This window comes from Pipistrellus hanaki (assembly GCF_964339955.1).
Source record: "Pipistrellus hanaki genome assembly, contig: scaffold_23, whole genome shotgun sequence".
NCBI lineage: Eukaryota > Metazoa > Chordata > Mammalia > Chiroptera > Vespertilionidae > Pipistrellus > Pipistrellus hanaki.
Window position 1 is genome coordinate 7,320,120 of NW_028182304.1, and position 17,107 is coordinate 7,337,226.

At 47.5% G+C, this 17,107-nt stretch overlaps 1 protein-coding gene across 1 annotated transcript in view; it reads left to right on the top strand.

The window, feature by feature from the left end:
- LOC311615884 (protein Daple-like) overlaps positions 1-17,107 on the top strand; it is a 47,106-nt gene that overhangs the window by 10,264 nt on the left and 19,735 nt on the right. The window contains exons 4-6 of the mRNA XM_084907003.1: positions 4,078-4,147; positions 8,711-8,775; positions 9,536-9,620. Coding sequence (XP_084763129.1) covers positions 4,078-4,147; positions 8,711-8,775; positions 9,536-9,620 — 220 coding nt within the window. The remainder of the gene's footprint in view (positions 1-4,077; positions 4,148-8,710; positions 8,776-9,535; positions 9,621-17,107) is intronic.

Sequence of the window (17,107 nt, forward strand, 5' to 3'; positions counted from 1 at the left end):
ATTACCCTTTCATTATTTAGATTATAGATGTGATTTTTTTTTTAAGAAATAAATTCTTTGCCTGGTAGGTGGGGCTCAATAGTTGAGAGAAAAACCTATTAACCAGAAGGTCACTGTTCGATTCTCAGTCAAGGCTCATGCCTGGGTTGAGGGCTTGTTTTCTTGTTGGGGGCATGCAGGAGGCAGCCAATCAATGATTCTCTCTCATCATTGATGTTTCTATCTCTTCCTCTGCCTTCCTCTCTGAAATCAATTCAAATATGTTTTTTTTTTTTTAATAAAAGGAAATAAATTTTCTTTCTGATAGAAGTCCCCAGGATGCCTCTACTGAGTCCAATTATCCTTTCCTCCTTCCCTGGAGGTAACCGCTGTCACCAATTTGCTGGGTATCAGTTCAGATTTTTATACTCTTGTCAGGTGTGCCCGTATGTGGGCATGTGTGTGTCACTGTGTACATACACATGCACACACACTAGCATTACTTTGTGTATGTCTTTAGATAAAACTTCCATACACTGCTTGCACCTTTTTTCTACTTCACCTTCTTTTTGAGACCTGTCAGCTCTGTGTGGCAGTTGTATTGGATGAGTATGGGGCTGAGGAATAAACATTGGAATTTTCTTTAGAAATGTGCACACTCAGTTTAAAAAGTGGAAAGTTCACTTCCAAGAATAGAAGGAAATGTACGTCTGACATTGTTGGAGGAACATAGACATGGTTAAGAAAATGTTAGTCACCTCTGATGCGGTGACATGGGACCCCAGATGGCCAAGAAACACTCTCCAACACTGAGTGGAGAGGGGCCTGGCGTGTTGGGAGTGGGTATGCCTCATGGGGTAGCATCCCTTTCCCCAAGTTCTGGTGTGGACAGGAGCCACAGAGAGATGACAAGAGGGAGGATAAAGTCAGTGCATAAATGTTTGAATGTTTGATGGCACTGCAACTCCTGGCCTGCCTGCCTCACATTCTAATGTGAGGATTCAGAGAGAGTTCTGAGGTCTTCCGCTGGGCCCATGGTGGTTTGTTTGTTTTTTTTTTTGTTTTTTTTACTTTTTATTATTATTATTTTTAAATTTCTTTATTGGTTATGGTATCACATAATTGTCCTCATCCCTTCATTTCCATCCCAAACCCCTCCCCACGTATTCGGCTAATGGTGTTATGGTCCCCCTTTTCTTCATCACTGCTAGCTGGCAGGACAGTGAATGCAGACATTCAGCGAGTTATGCAGTAGAGTGACTCCTGAAAAAAGTTGGAACATTTTTTAAAATGAATAAGAAGAGCTTTGTTGGTGAGAAATGTCTCAAGCGACCGCTGTCTAAGGCCAAGAATACCTGTGAAACCTACCCCCTTACTTGTCTTCTGAAAAATTGGGTTTCTATCTTCTGATTCATAAATAGCAAGGCCCTTCCGGACAGGGAAGACCAACTGTTCCCCTGGTGGCGCTCTGGGGAACGCAGTGGAGGGTCAGGGTGAGCTGCACACTCCGAGGAGGGCTGGTTGAGACCCCCAGACCTGGGGCTGGTGCCTGGGCCTCCTTTCAAAACCCTTCTGTGACCGCAGCTCCATTCCAGAGCCACCTCTCTAAGGGGTGCAGTGTAGCTGTGATCTATCCCTCTCCCAGGGAGGGCGCTGCTGTAAAGGAAAGAAGTCTCCAGAGACCTACTGACACAGCATCCTGAATCATCCCATAGAGACCCCGCAGCATCTCTGTAATTTTCATTCTTTACTTTAGTTGCACCAGCAAATTATACCATGAAAATAAAGAAATCTTTTCAAAAGACACTCACAGCCCAGCTGGAGGTCATGGTTGGCTTCCCAGTCAGGGCTCATGCAGGGGTTGGGGCTCAATCCCCCAGTAGGGGGAGTGGATGAGGCAGCCTATGGATGGTTCTCTCTCATCATTGATATTTCTCTCCCCAGCCCTCTCCCTCTGTGAAATCAATAAAAACATTTTAAAAAATTTAAAAAGACACTCACACCTGATGCTGCTATCCTGGCATGTAATGTATCTTATTCTTCCCAAGGTGTCTGCACATATGCAGACATAATGTTTATTTGATTATTAGAAGCCTGGTACACGAAATTCATGCATGGGAAGGGGGTCCCCTCAGCTCGGCCTGCCCTCTTTCCAATCTGGGACCCCTCAGGACCTCTGGCTCCTAACCACTCACCTGTCTGCCAGCCTGATCCCCGTAACTTCTCTCTCCAGATAGCCTGTTTGCCTAACTGCTCTCCCCTGCTAGCCTCATCCCTAACTGCTCTCCCCTGCCTGCCTGATCACCTCTAACCTCCTCTGCCTTGGCCCTGCCAACATGGCTTTGTCGGGAAGGATGTAGGGAATGATGTCTGAAAGGTCGCCCAGAAGATGTTCAGTCTAATTAGTATATTACCCTTTTATTAGTATAGATGCCACCTTGTCCTAAAAATGCAGGTTGTTCCCAGGTTTTCCTATCTTGGAAGGGGAGCCCACAGTAGCATCCTGGGTTCTGATCAGGGCTTATGCGCTTGTGCTTTATCTCAGCAGATATGATTCCTAGAAGAAGACTCTTGGATATATCTTGAACATTTCTACTGAATTTGCCAAATCATCCTCCAAAAGGGATGATTTAAACTCCCACCAGCAAACATGCAACTTTGATGCCAATATCATTGATTTCTCCCTAGAAGCTTCCCTCCCATCAGCCAAGATTGCTTGGTACTTGAGCCAACCTCATTGTTCAGCTCCGGACTTGATTTCCTGAGATAGAATTATGGAGGAAGAAAATTAGTTTTCCTCTACCTTTCTGAGTTCTTAGTGGAGGCCCTTGTAATGAAAGACACAGCACTAAGAGAAAAACAAAAGTTCGTTAACACTGTACCTTGTGTATATGTGGGAGATCCCAGGGAAAAATGAGTAACTCCCCAAGGTGGCTTAGAATGCAGATTTAAATACCTTCTTTCTAGGAAAGGGGGCGGGAGATGTAGGTCTCATAGAGGAGAGTAAGTGATTTTTAGGAAAGGTGAACGGGAGTGAGGGGAAATAGTTTGTAACAAAGTTTGGGTGTTATGTCAACTTCTACTCTCCTGTCCTGTGACAGGAGTCAGTCTTCTCTGCCTGATGATACTTCTCCCGTCAAGGGGACCTATGATATTTAAGCTCCTTTTGGGGGGTCTGATTTTAGGCAGATCAGGAGACTTCAGTGAAATCCTCTGCATGCATTTGCTGTTTTTCAAGCATCTGCAGCTCAAGATCATCAATATAACAACACAGCATGTGTTGGGGTGGTATGCTCTCTGACCTTCAGAATAAATCCAACAAAAGCTTGTTTCCTCTTAGGTGATTTGCCACAGTAGCATTACTCCCTGGAGATGGTATTCTGACCAGACCTTCCTGGAAGTGGTCATAACATACCCTGTGTTTGTAGAAAGGTGTGGGCCACATCACTAAATAATCCAGGGGCAGATTTCTCATCTTGTGGAAAGGGATATAAAATTATGATAGTTTATCTCCCTTTCCACAGGCTTCTTGCAGGTTTGTGTCTCCGCGGCCCCCTTCTCCCCCACAGCAGCTCCAACAGCTCCACCTCAGGCCTTGGGGCTGCTAGGTGCCAGACCTGCGGGTTTGTGTCTCTAATGCACTCCTTCCCCAGCCCCAGGTCCAGGATGGCAGGGTTTGGGATGGCTGGGTGCCTGCCCCATGCGGGTTTGTGTCTCCAATCTGGGGGCTGCTGGTTGCCCGCCCCCTGCAGGTTTGTGTCTCCTATCCAACCACTGGCCACTAGGGGCCTTGCCATCTTGGTTGGGGTTAATTTGCATATGTGCTCTGATTGGCTGGTGGGTGTGGCTGGTGGAGTGGAGTGATGGTTAATTTGCATATCACTCTTTTAGTAGGTAAGATGATGAGGGCAGAAGTACAGGTAGCTCTGGCTTTTCACATTTATTTACATCCTAACTATTCCTTCCTCTTACACAGCATGTTCCCAGTTACCGTGCAGTGGCTGCACTCACCCAGTGACTTGATAAGCTGTCATATTGTTAGTCATTCTTTATTTCCTTTCCTGTTCTCAGTAGTATCTTTCCTCTTTGTTTCTGTAGGAAGTTCTCAAGCAACTAATTGTAATGACCTTGCCAGCTGTTTTGATGATTGGCAAAGACCCGCTGTCTGGTGAGTGAAAGCCCCCCCACCCCCCATAGGCTTGGCTAGTGCCAGCGGCTTTAGGCAGCTGTTGGACACAGAGCTCTGGCTGCCAGCGTGGAGCCAGCACAGTGAAAACTCATGATCATCCCCGTGAGATATTAAAGATGGGTTTGTTCCTCTGGGCATGAAGCAAGGCCCCAGATTCAGTGGGCTTAGGGGATGAGTCATATGTGGCCTCTCGGGGGTCTCTCCTCCTCAGTAAATGTGGAGTCAGGGCCACCTTCACAGGGTGGGGCCTTTAGGTAAGAAAGGAAGAATCTGTGGAGGAACTGCCCTTGTCAGTCTGCGGTGAGTCTCACCAGGAAGTCCTGGCATGTCTGCCACTGCTCCCTGAGGCCCGAGAGGGCAAGTTCTAGAATTGGACACTCGCTGTGACCTTGAAAGAACAAATGAAATGTGCTCCTGGACATCTTCCAGAAAGTCAGAGTGAATTCATGTTTGTCAGGTGGCTCCCTGAGGAGACAAACAGGCTGCGGATCTCCTCCCGCCACATCCTGTGTCTGCCTGCACCAGGGCTCTGGGACAAGCACATGTTCTCTCACCTCTGGGCCTTTGCACATGCTGTTCCTGTGCCTGCAAGCTCTCCCTCACTGTGTCCTAACCCCGCCCCTCACCCAGAAGAGGTCAGGTCCTTTAAGAAGCCTTGCCTGACCTCACTGCAGACTAGAGGCCCTTCTTCCAGGTTCCCGGGGCGCTCTCCAGCTTTTGTGCATTGTCGATGTTCTTAGTCTGAGCCAGAGGGCTGTGTTGATTAAGACAAAGCTCGCAGCAGCCAGAACACATGGGTGGCTGGAAGGGAGCTCTCTGTAGGTTTGTTTCTTCTTTGCCCGCTTAACTGTCACTGAGCCAATCTCGCTGGTGTGGACCTACTAGAGAATCTTCTGTATGTTTGAAACTGCAAAACCCAGTCTGGTAGATTTATGAAAATACCAGTTTTTGTTACTTCTGAAATCCTGAGAGAAATTGGGTATCAGCCTCCCCCAAAAATGAGAGAACTGCTGCTTCCCACTCCCGCTCCTGCTCTTTATAAGTTTCATTGGAATCTGTGTAGGAAAACAGTCACAGGATGCCTTTGTCTGCAACACATGTGTTTATTCACTCACCCTGGTGAGAACAAACACAGCACTGCTCCACCTGAATCTCCTAATGCCCTGTTGATTGCCCCCAAGCTTATTTTAAATCATTTTTTCCATGAAGATTTTTCTAAAATTCTCTACCTGTAAACTTTTCTCACCTTCCCCCTTCCCCCTAGTTAACAAAACTTAGCAAACAGGAATTCCATACTTTTCTAACAGTGCTCTGGATCAGATTTTGTGTTTGTGTTTTGTGTGTGTGTGTGTGTGTGTGTGTGTGTGTGTGTGTACAGGGTTTCTAGTCTCCTCCTTGCTTATGCTCTTGCTATTAGTAGTGGAGCAGTTGGCCTATCCCACATGGGTCTCCACTATTAATGCTGTTTTCCTCTGCTGTGGCTGGGAATATGGACCCTCAGAACTGTTGGAGTTATTTCAAAGTATGGTACACTTAGACAATCTGCCGTGAACATCAAGATTTTCTGTATGAACTCTGCCTTCTGTGTCTGCTGCTCCATGCCCTCCAACACTTTCTCGTTGGGTGTCAGCTCTCTGCTGGCTACAGCACCATATACAAGCCTGGGGGAGGTGAATCGCTGCAGGAAGAGGAGCTGGCGATGGCTGGGAGGGTCTGTGCCTCTAATACCCATCAAAGGGCCTACAGGAGGCACTTGCCTGTCATCTGGGCACCCATTGGGGGAGGGGACGGTCACATGGGCTGGTGGGTGAGAGCACTGTGGCCATGGAAAGGTTTTGGTGGAGCTGATTGGAGGCTTTTACACTCCCATGCTCATTCCCTTATATTTTTAATCAAAACTGAAATGTTGCTGATCATCAGCTCAGCATGAACAGAGAAGTGAGTCAGGGTGGTGATTATTTTTATGAATGACTGTGGATTGGAGCCCTTGGGGCCAAATGAAATGCCTCAAGTGAAATAACAATCAAAAGACTTTGAAATTATTCCCTTTTAAACATTGAAGAAGTTCTACACTTATTAGCAAAGGGACGTCTTTGTCTGTGGTGGATGGCTCTGCAGCACCCGCCCTTACTGAGCATGTTGTTAAGAGTGGGATCTGCATGGTCCATGGGGGCCCTGTGGTCCTGCCCTCACCCCTCCCGCCCTCCTTCAGGCTGGGAGGCGGCAAGGAGAGTGCTGTTTAGGTCAGTGAATGTCCAGCTCCCAGATCTGAGACTCAACTGTAGTGTCTTCATTGCAGGAAAGGTGGTTTTTAGCTATTTCTCATTTGAGAGCTATTAGGACGAGGTCACCTATTACTCCATACACACCTTACAGCCCAGGATCTGAAATAAAGCCCAGCACTCATTCTTGGGACACGAGTTTGTTTTCTTCATCCCAGGGGTCGTTGGTAGCACCTTGGGCCATTTAGCACAGTGCAAGGGGTGTGGGTAAGTCTTTCAAGAAAACAATGCTTTTTCTGGCATGTTCCTTCTCCCCAAGTAGAACAGGATATGTTGAGAAAGCTATAAAATGAGATAACTTTTTTTTTTTACCCCAAGGCCACTCTGCACATCACCCAGGCCAGCTGTCTCCATTTCAGAGATGGGAACTGAGGCTGGGCAGGGTACAGCTTGGCGGGTCATACTGTTCCTGGTAACCAGCCAGGTCTACAGCCCAGTATTCTGACGCTGTTGATCTAAGTGGCTGGCACTCATAAGCACATGAAGATGGTTAATCAAGGAGACAGTGTAAAGTGATGAAGTGTGATTTATTTATTTATTTATTTATTTATTTAGTCCTGCCTATTGGCAGAGCTGAGAAGAGCAGTATGATAGTGTTGGTCTGTGTCTGGGGAGTTGGGCTTATCATATGTTGGTTGAGAGAGAGTGAAATGGTAAAAGCCTTTCTGCCTGGCAATTTGGCAGTACAAAGAGCTTAAAGGATGAGTTTTCCCTAAAGAGGTAAATAAGAATCTGCTTTACAAACCAGCAGCCAGGGGTGGGGAACCTTTTCTCTGCCTAGGGCCATTAGGATATGTATGATATCATTCCTGGGCCATACAAAATTACCAACTTAAAAATTTGCTGCTATATTTGGTCAAACATTTGATTAACTCCTAATGCTTTGGGAGGGTTAGGCCAAATGATTTGGGGCCTTATATGGCCCTTGGGCCGGACATTCCCCACCCCTGCTCTAAGCCCTGACCTGTATGGTTCAGTTGGTTGGACATCATCCAAAAAGGTTGCTGGTTTGATTCCTGGTTAGGGCATGCCTGGGTTTCAGACTCTCTCTCAAGTTGGGGAAGGAGGGTGTGAGCAGGAGGAGGCATGCAAGAGGCAGCCAGTCTATCTCTCTCAGATCTAGTTTGTCTTTCTCTCCCTTCCCTCTAAAAATATTTTAAAAAAATGAATTGCTCTTTTTTCTTCTAAAAACCAAAGAACCTAACCACTAAGATGTTGTTTAGCATCATTTAGATTAAAACGTTGAAAACTTGAGCCTCTGGAAGGAAGTTGGTTGAGTAAATTGGTAGCCTTTGTGCAAAGTAAGTATGAGACCATCAAAAGTGCCATCTGTATGTTGTCTGGGGTTTTCTTTGGAAGCCTCCAGCCAAACACTGACACTGAGGGACAGGAGGAGGGGGGGCATGCCGGGGCTGCAGGCAGACCCTGAGTGGAGGAATGATGACTCTGACACGAGCTTCTGTGAAAGAGAGGCTAAGGCACTACTTGGCTATCGCCACCAAGTACCCTGTTTGCCTGCCTCCTCTGGCTTTTATTGTCATAACAGCTGGAACTAAAATGAACCTCTAGATACAATCAGCAAGGTAAGCATCCTTGAGAAAGCATGTGCTTCTGCAAGGTCGGGCCTTTAAAGACTAAACATAGAGATTTTAGCAAAACACCCGGGGATCAGACTTGTTACGAAAAGTCAAGGCAGGGCTGCCGCCTTAGGCAAGGTCCCCCCAGAGGCTCCAGACCTTTGGGAGAATCCTCCTTACAGACTTTCCCCCCAAGTCCCGTGCTTCCACACAGAGGCAGGACAGACATGCAGGATGTGGGCTGCATGAAGCTGGGGGTGTGTCTGGGGCTTGGCTATTTGCAATGCTGCAGGATGAACAGGTGAAGGTGTGTGCGCCTCATCCCAGTGCCACTCAGCACTTCCCGCGGAACTGCCTCTTTGCCCTTGGTCTTGCTTCCCGCACACACTAACAAGAGGTGCTGATGTTGAAGGTCATGGATTATCGTGGGAAGATGTTGATGACATATTTGAGTGGGAAAGGATCACAAACACTATGTACAGAATTCTCATCTGGCTTAAATAATACACAAGCCCATACGTAGAAAACAGATGGTGGCGGAGTACACCGAAGTTGAAATCCCTCGGTAGAGAAATGATTTTTTTTAGCTTATCTGATTTCCCCCCCAACAGCAGAGTGGTGTATCACTGGTGAGATTTTATGAGGAGATGAGTCTACTAAAATATGTTGCTCTTTCGATTTAGCAAAGAGTATGAAGCAGATGAAGAAAATGCTGGTGCTGGTGCTGGGCTGTGCTGATTGGGCAAGGGTGGAGGGGGCCTGCCCTTGCCATCTTGTGTGTGGGTTTGTGGGGATAAACTCCCCCGTAGTGAGTGAAGTAGGAGGGAAGCTGCGCTCACTCCCACATGACACATCCCGGCTTCCTGAGCGAAGGGACCACTCATTAGGTGGCAGCTGATTCTAGTCCCAGGGCACCTTTGGCAAGAGGCAAGCGGGGATTCCTCAGCCCAGGGTGCCCTTAGCACATTGTCCCCAGTATAGGGACACGTAGACCAAAGATCAGAAACTCCATGCAGCCTGGGAGCCCCATCTGACCCTCCCTGATTTTGGAAAAAACTTTCATGGGCACAGGGCCCCACTGGATTCTTCCTGTATTATCTCTGGCTGCTGGCTCAGCACAAGGGCAGAGCTGAGACTAAATGGCCCGCAGACTCTGAGATGTTCCTACCATCCGGCCCTTTGAAGAGGAAGGCTGTCCCCCTGGAGCTCTTGACCTTATCTGGTTTAAGTCACTGGAGCTTGTTTAACGTGCAGATTTCTGTGCTTCACCCCAGCGTTTTCAACCTGATGGGCATTTGAAAACAAGTACCCCTGGTGATTCCTCTGTGGTGTTCAGAGCAACTTCTAGAGAAACCTCAGTCTAAGGGACAGGAGGGAGGACAGATTCTTGGTTATAAAGGAGGAAGCCAGGGGCTGGTGGGCAGTTCATTTGGAAACTTTAGTGGCTGCAATGGGCCCAGGTTGCCTCACTTGTAGAATGCTTCCATTAACACGCGTTACCTCCGCAGTGTGACAGGAAAGGGGAGTTTATTGACAAAACTCAACAGCTGGACATGGAGACCTGGAACAAGATTCTGGCCCATAATTCCGGAGGTAGGTTGTGGCTGGCTTTGTGGGGCTTAGTCGTGGACCCCCACTCCCCTGGCAACCAGGAGGCAGACTCTCGCCACCAAGGGAAAGTTTAAAGACTACATCACCCATTAGTGATTGTCCTAATTTTAGCTTTCATGACATCCTCCCAAAATAAGACATACTCACAGGTTTCCTTATGAGTGAAATATAAAGCATCCCCCCAAATTAAGGCCCCCCCCCAGGCTAAACATGAGGGTTTTGATCCACTGATTCTGAAAGAAATGGAGTCACAAGAAATTCACCAGGAAATTCAGGAATTGGATTGTTATGATGATGTGCCAGAAGATGTTGTTGACATGATTGTCATTGAATAAATGAGTAAATTCTTAATACTGTAGGATTCTCAGTTTGTCAGGATTATATTGACAACTACCATACTACCTTACCACATACAGGTAGTAAATTTCCGCAATTTTCATTTAACAATAAATGTGTACCGTATTCTTCTTCATTGAAAAATAAGACAACCCCTGAAAATAAGACCTAGCGCATCTTTGGCAGCAAAAATTAATATAAGACAATGTTTTCTTTTCGGGGAAACAGGGTACCTCAGGAGGGGTGGGTCAGTTCCCCCAGAGTGGAAAGTGATTTTTGGAGACTTGACCCTGCTCTCTCCCCCATGTTACAGCCCATAGACAAGGCCGTGGGGGTCGCAGGACACTCCGTTGTTAGATGCCCCGTGGTGGGGGTGGTGGGGGCCTCCGATGCTCATGGAGGCCCATGGTTGTCCGAAAGGGGGGGCTGGTCTCCCCATGCTTGTGGACCTGGGCCCTGGGTGGGAGGCAACCTGTGAGCAGAAGGCCATCTGCCCTTGGGGCTTTTAGGCACTGAACAACGCTTCCAGAGGTGGGGCAGTCGGTCCCCATGTGTGATGAGCAGGGCAGCCTGGCTAGTGCTGCTCGCTCATTGGTCCAATGCATGAGTGGGCGGGGTTTCTGGAACAAGGGGGCGGGGCCAGGTGAACAGCTGAAGGCAGTCATGTCAACAAGGGGGTGGGGCCAGGTGAAGAGCAGGCAATTGTGACCTAAGCAGGAGAAAGGCTGGTCGCCAGGGACACAAGTGGGGGGAGGGGGAGGAAGGCCTGCTGCTGGTAGTCATGCCAGCTATATTTATAATATTGCCCAGCTATATTATAAATAATATAGCTGGGCTATATTATAAATAATATAGCTGGGCTATATTATTTAAAATAAAATAAATACTTATTTTATTTTAAATAATTTATAAAATTTTATATTACTTAAAATAAAATAAGTATTTATTTTATTTTAAATAATATAGCCCAGCGGGTGTTGGTCAATGGTTGAGCATTGACCTATGATACATGAGGTCCAGGTTCTATTCCTGGTCTGGAAACATACATGGATTATAGGTCCAATTCTCAGTTGGATGGGGGTGGGAACATGCAGGAGACCTAAACAAGGGGCTGGGGTTTTGGGGGGCTGGCTCGATGGTCAGCCAGAATCGGCCAAGCCAAGAATGGATTGGGGCCAGGAGCAACACCCGGAAGTGTTCCAGTGGATAAGGCAATGGGGCCCTGTGAATGAGAATGGGGGTCCCCAGTGGCTGCAAAAGCCCCATTTTCCCTTGGTCCAGACTGGACGCCAGCAAGAAGGTCTCTTGTCCTCAAGGAAGGGCTTTCCCTGTGAATGGAGCAGAAAGCTGGCCCTCAGGGCCCAGCGACAAGTAAGTATTTATTTTATTTTAAATAATATAGCCCAGCGGGTGTTGGTCAATGGTTGAGCATTGACCTATGATACATACATGGATTATAGGTCTAATTCTCAGTTGGGTGGGGGTGGGGACATGCAGGAGGCAGGAAATCAGTAATTCTCTCTCACCATTGATGTATTTATTTCTTCCTCTCCCTCTAAAATCAATAAAAAGATATTTTAAAGTATAAACATACATGCATACTCCATGGACATAGGCAATAATGTGGTGATGGCCTTGAAATAATGGGGGCAGGATAGAGGTAAGCAAAGGGTGATGAGGATGGAGGAAATACATTACTTAATAATTTTTCAAATTATTTCAAGATGCTCTCTTATATGGACATGAAAAGTAAAACAGAAACTTGGGCCAACAAGTATTAGTTCACAGAAGCTTGTGAAGTTTACTTTTTTATTCTTATTGATTTCTGAGAAGAATGGAGAGAGAGAGAGAAACATCAGTGATGAGAGAGAATCATGGATCAGCTGCCCCCTGCACTCCCCACACTGGGGATCCAGCCCACAACCCAGGCATGTTCCCTGATCCGGAATTGAACTGTGACCTCCTGGTTCATAGTTCAATGCTCAACCACTGAGCTATGCCAGCTGGGCAAAAGTTTGCCTTTTTATATAAAAATTCTTCAATTTATACTTGTTCTTGTTATAGGAGCAGAAAGAAATTAGCATGACTAATATATTTGAGGAGTCTGTAAATTACATAGCAAAAATAATTACTTTAAAAAACCTATGAAAATGTGCACTAGGTAACATCTATAGTAACCGAGCAAATGTAAACAATCCTATACAATAAAGAGCTAATAGGCAAATGGTCATCATGCCCTCAGGCCCTCACACACTCACACCATTGTGCCAGGTCTGGGGAACCTGAGGCTGCACCAGGGGACCTGAGGCCATTGCCCCCTCCCCCCCTTGGGGCTTTATGGGGGACCTGAGGCTGTTGCCCCTTTCCCCAACCTGGCACTAGGAGGGGGGATTTGAGGCTGCACCCCCTGCCCTGCAGGGTTTTATGGGAGGTGAGGCTGGCTGTGTCTAGGTCTAGCTTGATTTCAAGGTGCGTGTGGGTGTGGTGGCAACTTGATTTGGTCCTGTGGCATTCCCGAGACTGACAGGAGGGAGATTTTCATATAAATTTTACTAATTTTCTTTCATCCCTGACACTTCTATCATAGAGAAAGGGCAAATAGCAATATTAAAATATTTCCTCTAATTAATTCCCTTTTACTGTGCACAAATTTTGTGCACTGGGCCACTAGTATGATTATTAACTCTTCTAGAAAACACAACATTTTATTTTATTTATTTATTATTTTTTAATTTTAACAAATCTTTATTCAGATTATTACAATTGTTTCTCCTCTTCCCCCCCACCCCCCGATAGCTCACCTCCACCCAATCCCCACCCCATCCTCTGCCCTTACCTCCCTCCTCCCCCACTGTCCTCATCCATAGGTATATGATTTTTCTTCAGTCTCTTCCTGTACCCCCCACACAGACACCCCTGTCCCCCTGAGAATTATCAATCCCTTTCCATTCTATGCCCCTGATTCTATAATATTCACCAGTTTATTCTGTTCCTCAGATTTATTAATTCACTTGACTTTTACATTCATTTGTTGATAGATACGTATTTGTTGTTCATAAATTTTGTCTTTACTTTTTTTCTTCTTTTGCCTCTTTTTAAAGAACACCTTTTAGCATTTCATATAATATTGGTTTGGTGGTGATGTACTCCTTTAGCTTTTTCTTATCGGTGAAACTCTTTATCTGCCCTTCAATTCTGAATGATAACTTTGCTGAGTAGAGTAATCTTGGTTGTAGGTTCTCGCTATTCATCACTTTGAATATTTCTTGCCACTCCCATCTGGTCTGCACGGTTTCTGTTGAGAAATCAGTTGATAGTCGTATGGGTGCTCCCTTGTAGGTAACTAACTGTTTTTCTCTTGCTGCTTGTAAGATTCTCTCTTTGTCTTTTGCTCTTGGCATTTTAATTATGATGTGTCTTGGTGTGGTCCTCTTTGGATTCCTTTTGTTTGGGGTTCTGTGCACTTCCTGGACTTGTAAGTCTATTTCTTTAAGGGGGGGAGGGGAGTTTTCTGACATTATTTCTTCAAATAGGTTTTCAGTGTCCTGCTCTCTCTCTTCTTCTGGCACCCCATAATCCTGATGTTGGTACACCTGAAGTTGCCCCAGAGGCTTCTTACACTATCTTCAACTTTCTGGATTTTGTCCTTTTCTTGCTTCTCCAGAGGAGTGTCCTTTGCCTCTTTGTATTCCAAACCTTTGACTTGTTTCTTGCGTTCCTCTAGTCTGCTGTTAGGTCTCTGTATAATATTTTTTATTTCAGTCAGTGTATGTTTAATTTCTAGTTGGTCCTTTTTCATATCGAAGGTCTCATTAAATTTACCGGCCTTCTCTAGGAAATTCTTGAAAAACCTTATAACTGTGTTTTTGAACTCTATATCCAGTCTTTTGGTCTCCTCCATTTCTTTTGTTTGAGATCTGTTTTCTTTTCTTGGCATTTTTGCTGTTTCCCTGAGTTGGTAGGGTCCCTTTGTGGGCCTGGGTGTTCTATATGGTTCAATGTTTCAGCCTCCCAGTTGCCTGATGTAGACACTCTTGGTGCACCCTTTTGTGGACTGTGTGTACAGCCTTGTTGTAGTTAAGTCTTGATTGTTGTTGGTGTCACTGAGAGGAATTGACCTCCAGGCCAATTGGCTGTGGGGACTGGCTTTGTCTATAACAGAAGAATTGCTGTGCTGGAGACACGCTTATGGGTGAGGACTTGTTACCGTAGGGCTTTGGTGCTCACTGAGTTTGTCTCTTGAACGTGTCCCTTATGAGAGTAGTTGAAATGTGGTGTCGTTTCACACTGACCACTAGATACACTAGTTTCCGGATCTCCAATGGGGTGCAGTTCAGCTACTGTCTGAGGCCACCCAGCAGGAGCTACCACAAGAACTACAGTTTTGTCCTCTTTGCTTGAGACGGGTGTTTTTGTTACTAGAAGTGCAATTTCTTTTGTTAGGCTGCCACAGTACAGGCCATTTCTATGCAAAAGCAGCTGTGTGGTACCTGGGTGGGTCTGTAGAATGTGCAGGGCGGGGTCTTGAGGCAGGTCCTCAGGGCGGGGTGGGGTCTAGGATGTCACTAGGCTGGGGCATGGCAAACAGCAGTGGCTGCAAGGGAGGAGGTGGGCTTCTAGCCTCTTACCCAGGAATACCCAGGTAGAACCCCTTCTCTGCCCTTTCCACGTTTCCAAGTCCCTGCATTTCCAAGTCCCTGCATCTCTGCGACTCAGCACAGTAAACAATGATTGCTGCTCGCACCTCTGCAAGAGAGTCACCATCACTTCTGGACCTAATAGCCTACAGACCAGCTTCTTCCCGTAGGCGTCTGGGTCTCCTGCATGACCCCAGAAACTGGATTTCAAAGTATTGGGAGCTTGTTCCCTTTGGGTTGAAAGAAAGCCACACGCCCAGTTGCCCGCCAACAGCTCGATTCACATGCCTCCGTACCTAGCCTCCTCAGCTTTTCAGCACTTGGGCTCCTTTCTCTTTCAGCCAGCTGTCCCATGTTTTTGGGTGATAGATGTTTTGTCTTTTAGTTGTAGTTTTGAAATTGTTGTACAAGGTGGCAGACCAGTTGTTTACCTACGCCGCCATCTTGGTTTCTCCACATTTTACATCTTATCTAATCATTCCTCTCCCCCCCCCCCCCTTTTCCCTATCCCTTGCTTTCTCCCATCTCGGTCATCTATCACCAGTGGATCTCATGGAACCCACTGGCTGGTCAACATAAGGAAAGAGTGTAGAACATTGTTTGAAACCACTTACGTCTCTTCATGTACAGTGATTTATAAAAATAGGTCAAACACAGACATGCTTCCTTCTAGACTTTGGGCTTTGCTGTGTTGTGTGTATTTATGCAGAGTTAGGTTGCTTTTAAATTCCTATGTGGTCGAGTTAAGCTTACCCTTCACCCCTGGCCTGGCCCGGCCTGGCCTGCCCTGCAGGCTTTGTTATCTAGGGTTTTGAAAGGCCTCCTCCCTGCCTTGAACAGAAGAGATTTTAATTCCTTGAGACTCTGCTTCCCAGCAATTCCTCACAGTCTGGTTTAAGTAAACTCATTATAGTACAGACCGGTTTGGCTGGGTGGATAGAGCATCGGCCTGCAGACTGAAGGGTCCTGGGTTCTATTCCAGTCAAGGGCATGTGCCTTGGTTGTGGAAACATACCCAGAAGGAATGTGACCTGGAAGCTAAGCATGGCCAGCTGGATTAGTGCTCTGGTGGGAGACTGCCTGGGTGTCCCGGGCGCTGCAGGCTGTTTTCCCCAAGAGATGGCCCCACCCCCACAGGCACAGGAGCTACACGCCTGGCGCTTGGTGGCCAGGGCCAGGATGACTGGTGGCTGATCGAGGGTGCCTGTGTGTCTTGTTTCCAAGGAATCTTTTCATGCCTCCTACCACCCTCATCACCCCCCAGTCCATTGGGGCTTCCCTCAGAAGCTGTTGCGCCCTGTAGCAGGCCACCATTCCCACCCTCTTCCTGCCATTCTGTGAAAATCCCTCCACCTCACACCCTGGTGGTTGGCCCATCCTCTTCCCTCCTCCCTTGGAGGGTAGAGGGATCCCCAGGGCTACTCTAATCATCAGGCCCCAGGGGGGACTTCCCACTGACCTGGGCCCCTAAATAGGAAAACGTGTTAACCACCTTACAGAGGGAACCCACGATTAGAGGGTAGCCTCTTACCCAGGAATACCCAGGTAGAAGCCCACAGCGTTTCAATGGGGACCTGGTGCCATGACAGGGGTTACTGAATGAACCCCTGATGCTATGGACGGAGGCAGTCCCCAACCTGTCATAGGAACCCCGAGTCCTTGGCCAAAGGCTCATGCTGCCCCTCACCCTCTGCCATCCCTAGGGGGCTCCGTCCTCTTCTGTTGGGGAGGGTAAACCCTACTGCACCACCCAGGGAATTCTACCCTATAAGGAGGTGCCCTCCTGTACCATCTGGAAGCTCAGAATCCTGGCCGCGGGTAGCCAAAAGCTCAGCTGGAGATATGGTCCCAGCATGTTCAGGGGTGGGGTAACCAGCTCTGCCTGGGGCCAAGTGCCCAGGGTCTTGAGACCAGGTGTGGGCACTTGGGGCTCCTGGATGCCACTGCCAGCACCTTGGGCCAGAACACCCTGACTATCCCCTGTCTCCTCTGATCTAGGAAGCTAAGCAGGGTCAGGCCTGGTTCGTGCTTGGAAGGGAGACTGCCTTGGAATACAGGGTGCTGTTGGCTGTTTGCCCCCAGATGCTTGCCCTCCCACCACAGAAACACAAGCTAATATGCTAGGGTCCCATCCAGAGTGCTGGTGTCTCTTTTTCCGAGGGATTATGTCACAGCAGCCCCACTCCGTGAGGCCCCCCTCGGGAACTGTAGCTCACTGCAACTGGCCACCATACCCGCCCCCTTGCTGTAATTCTGACAAATGCCCACTGACCCCCAACCTCCCGCCCTGTTCAGGGAACAACCGCATCTCCCCTCTGCCCCTTAGCCGTGTGGAGAGGATTCTGGACTACTTTGGAAGCCAGCACCGCTTGGCGCCCCTCTGAGGGCCACTGCCAGTCAGGGAAGATGTCTCCTGGCTTATAAAGACACCCCTCCATTAGAGGGGGTCTCCTACCCCCCTGCACCCGAAAGGAAGCCTGAAGCTCTCCTCTGGGG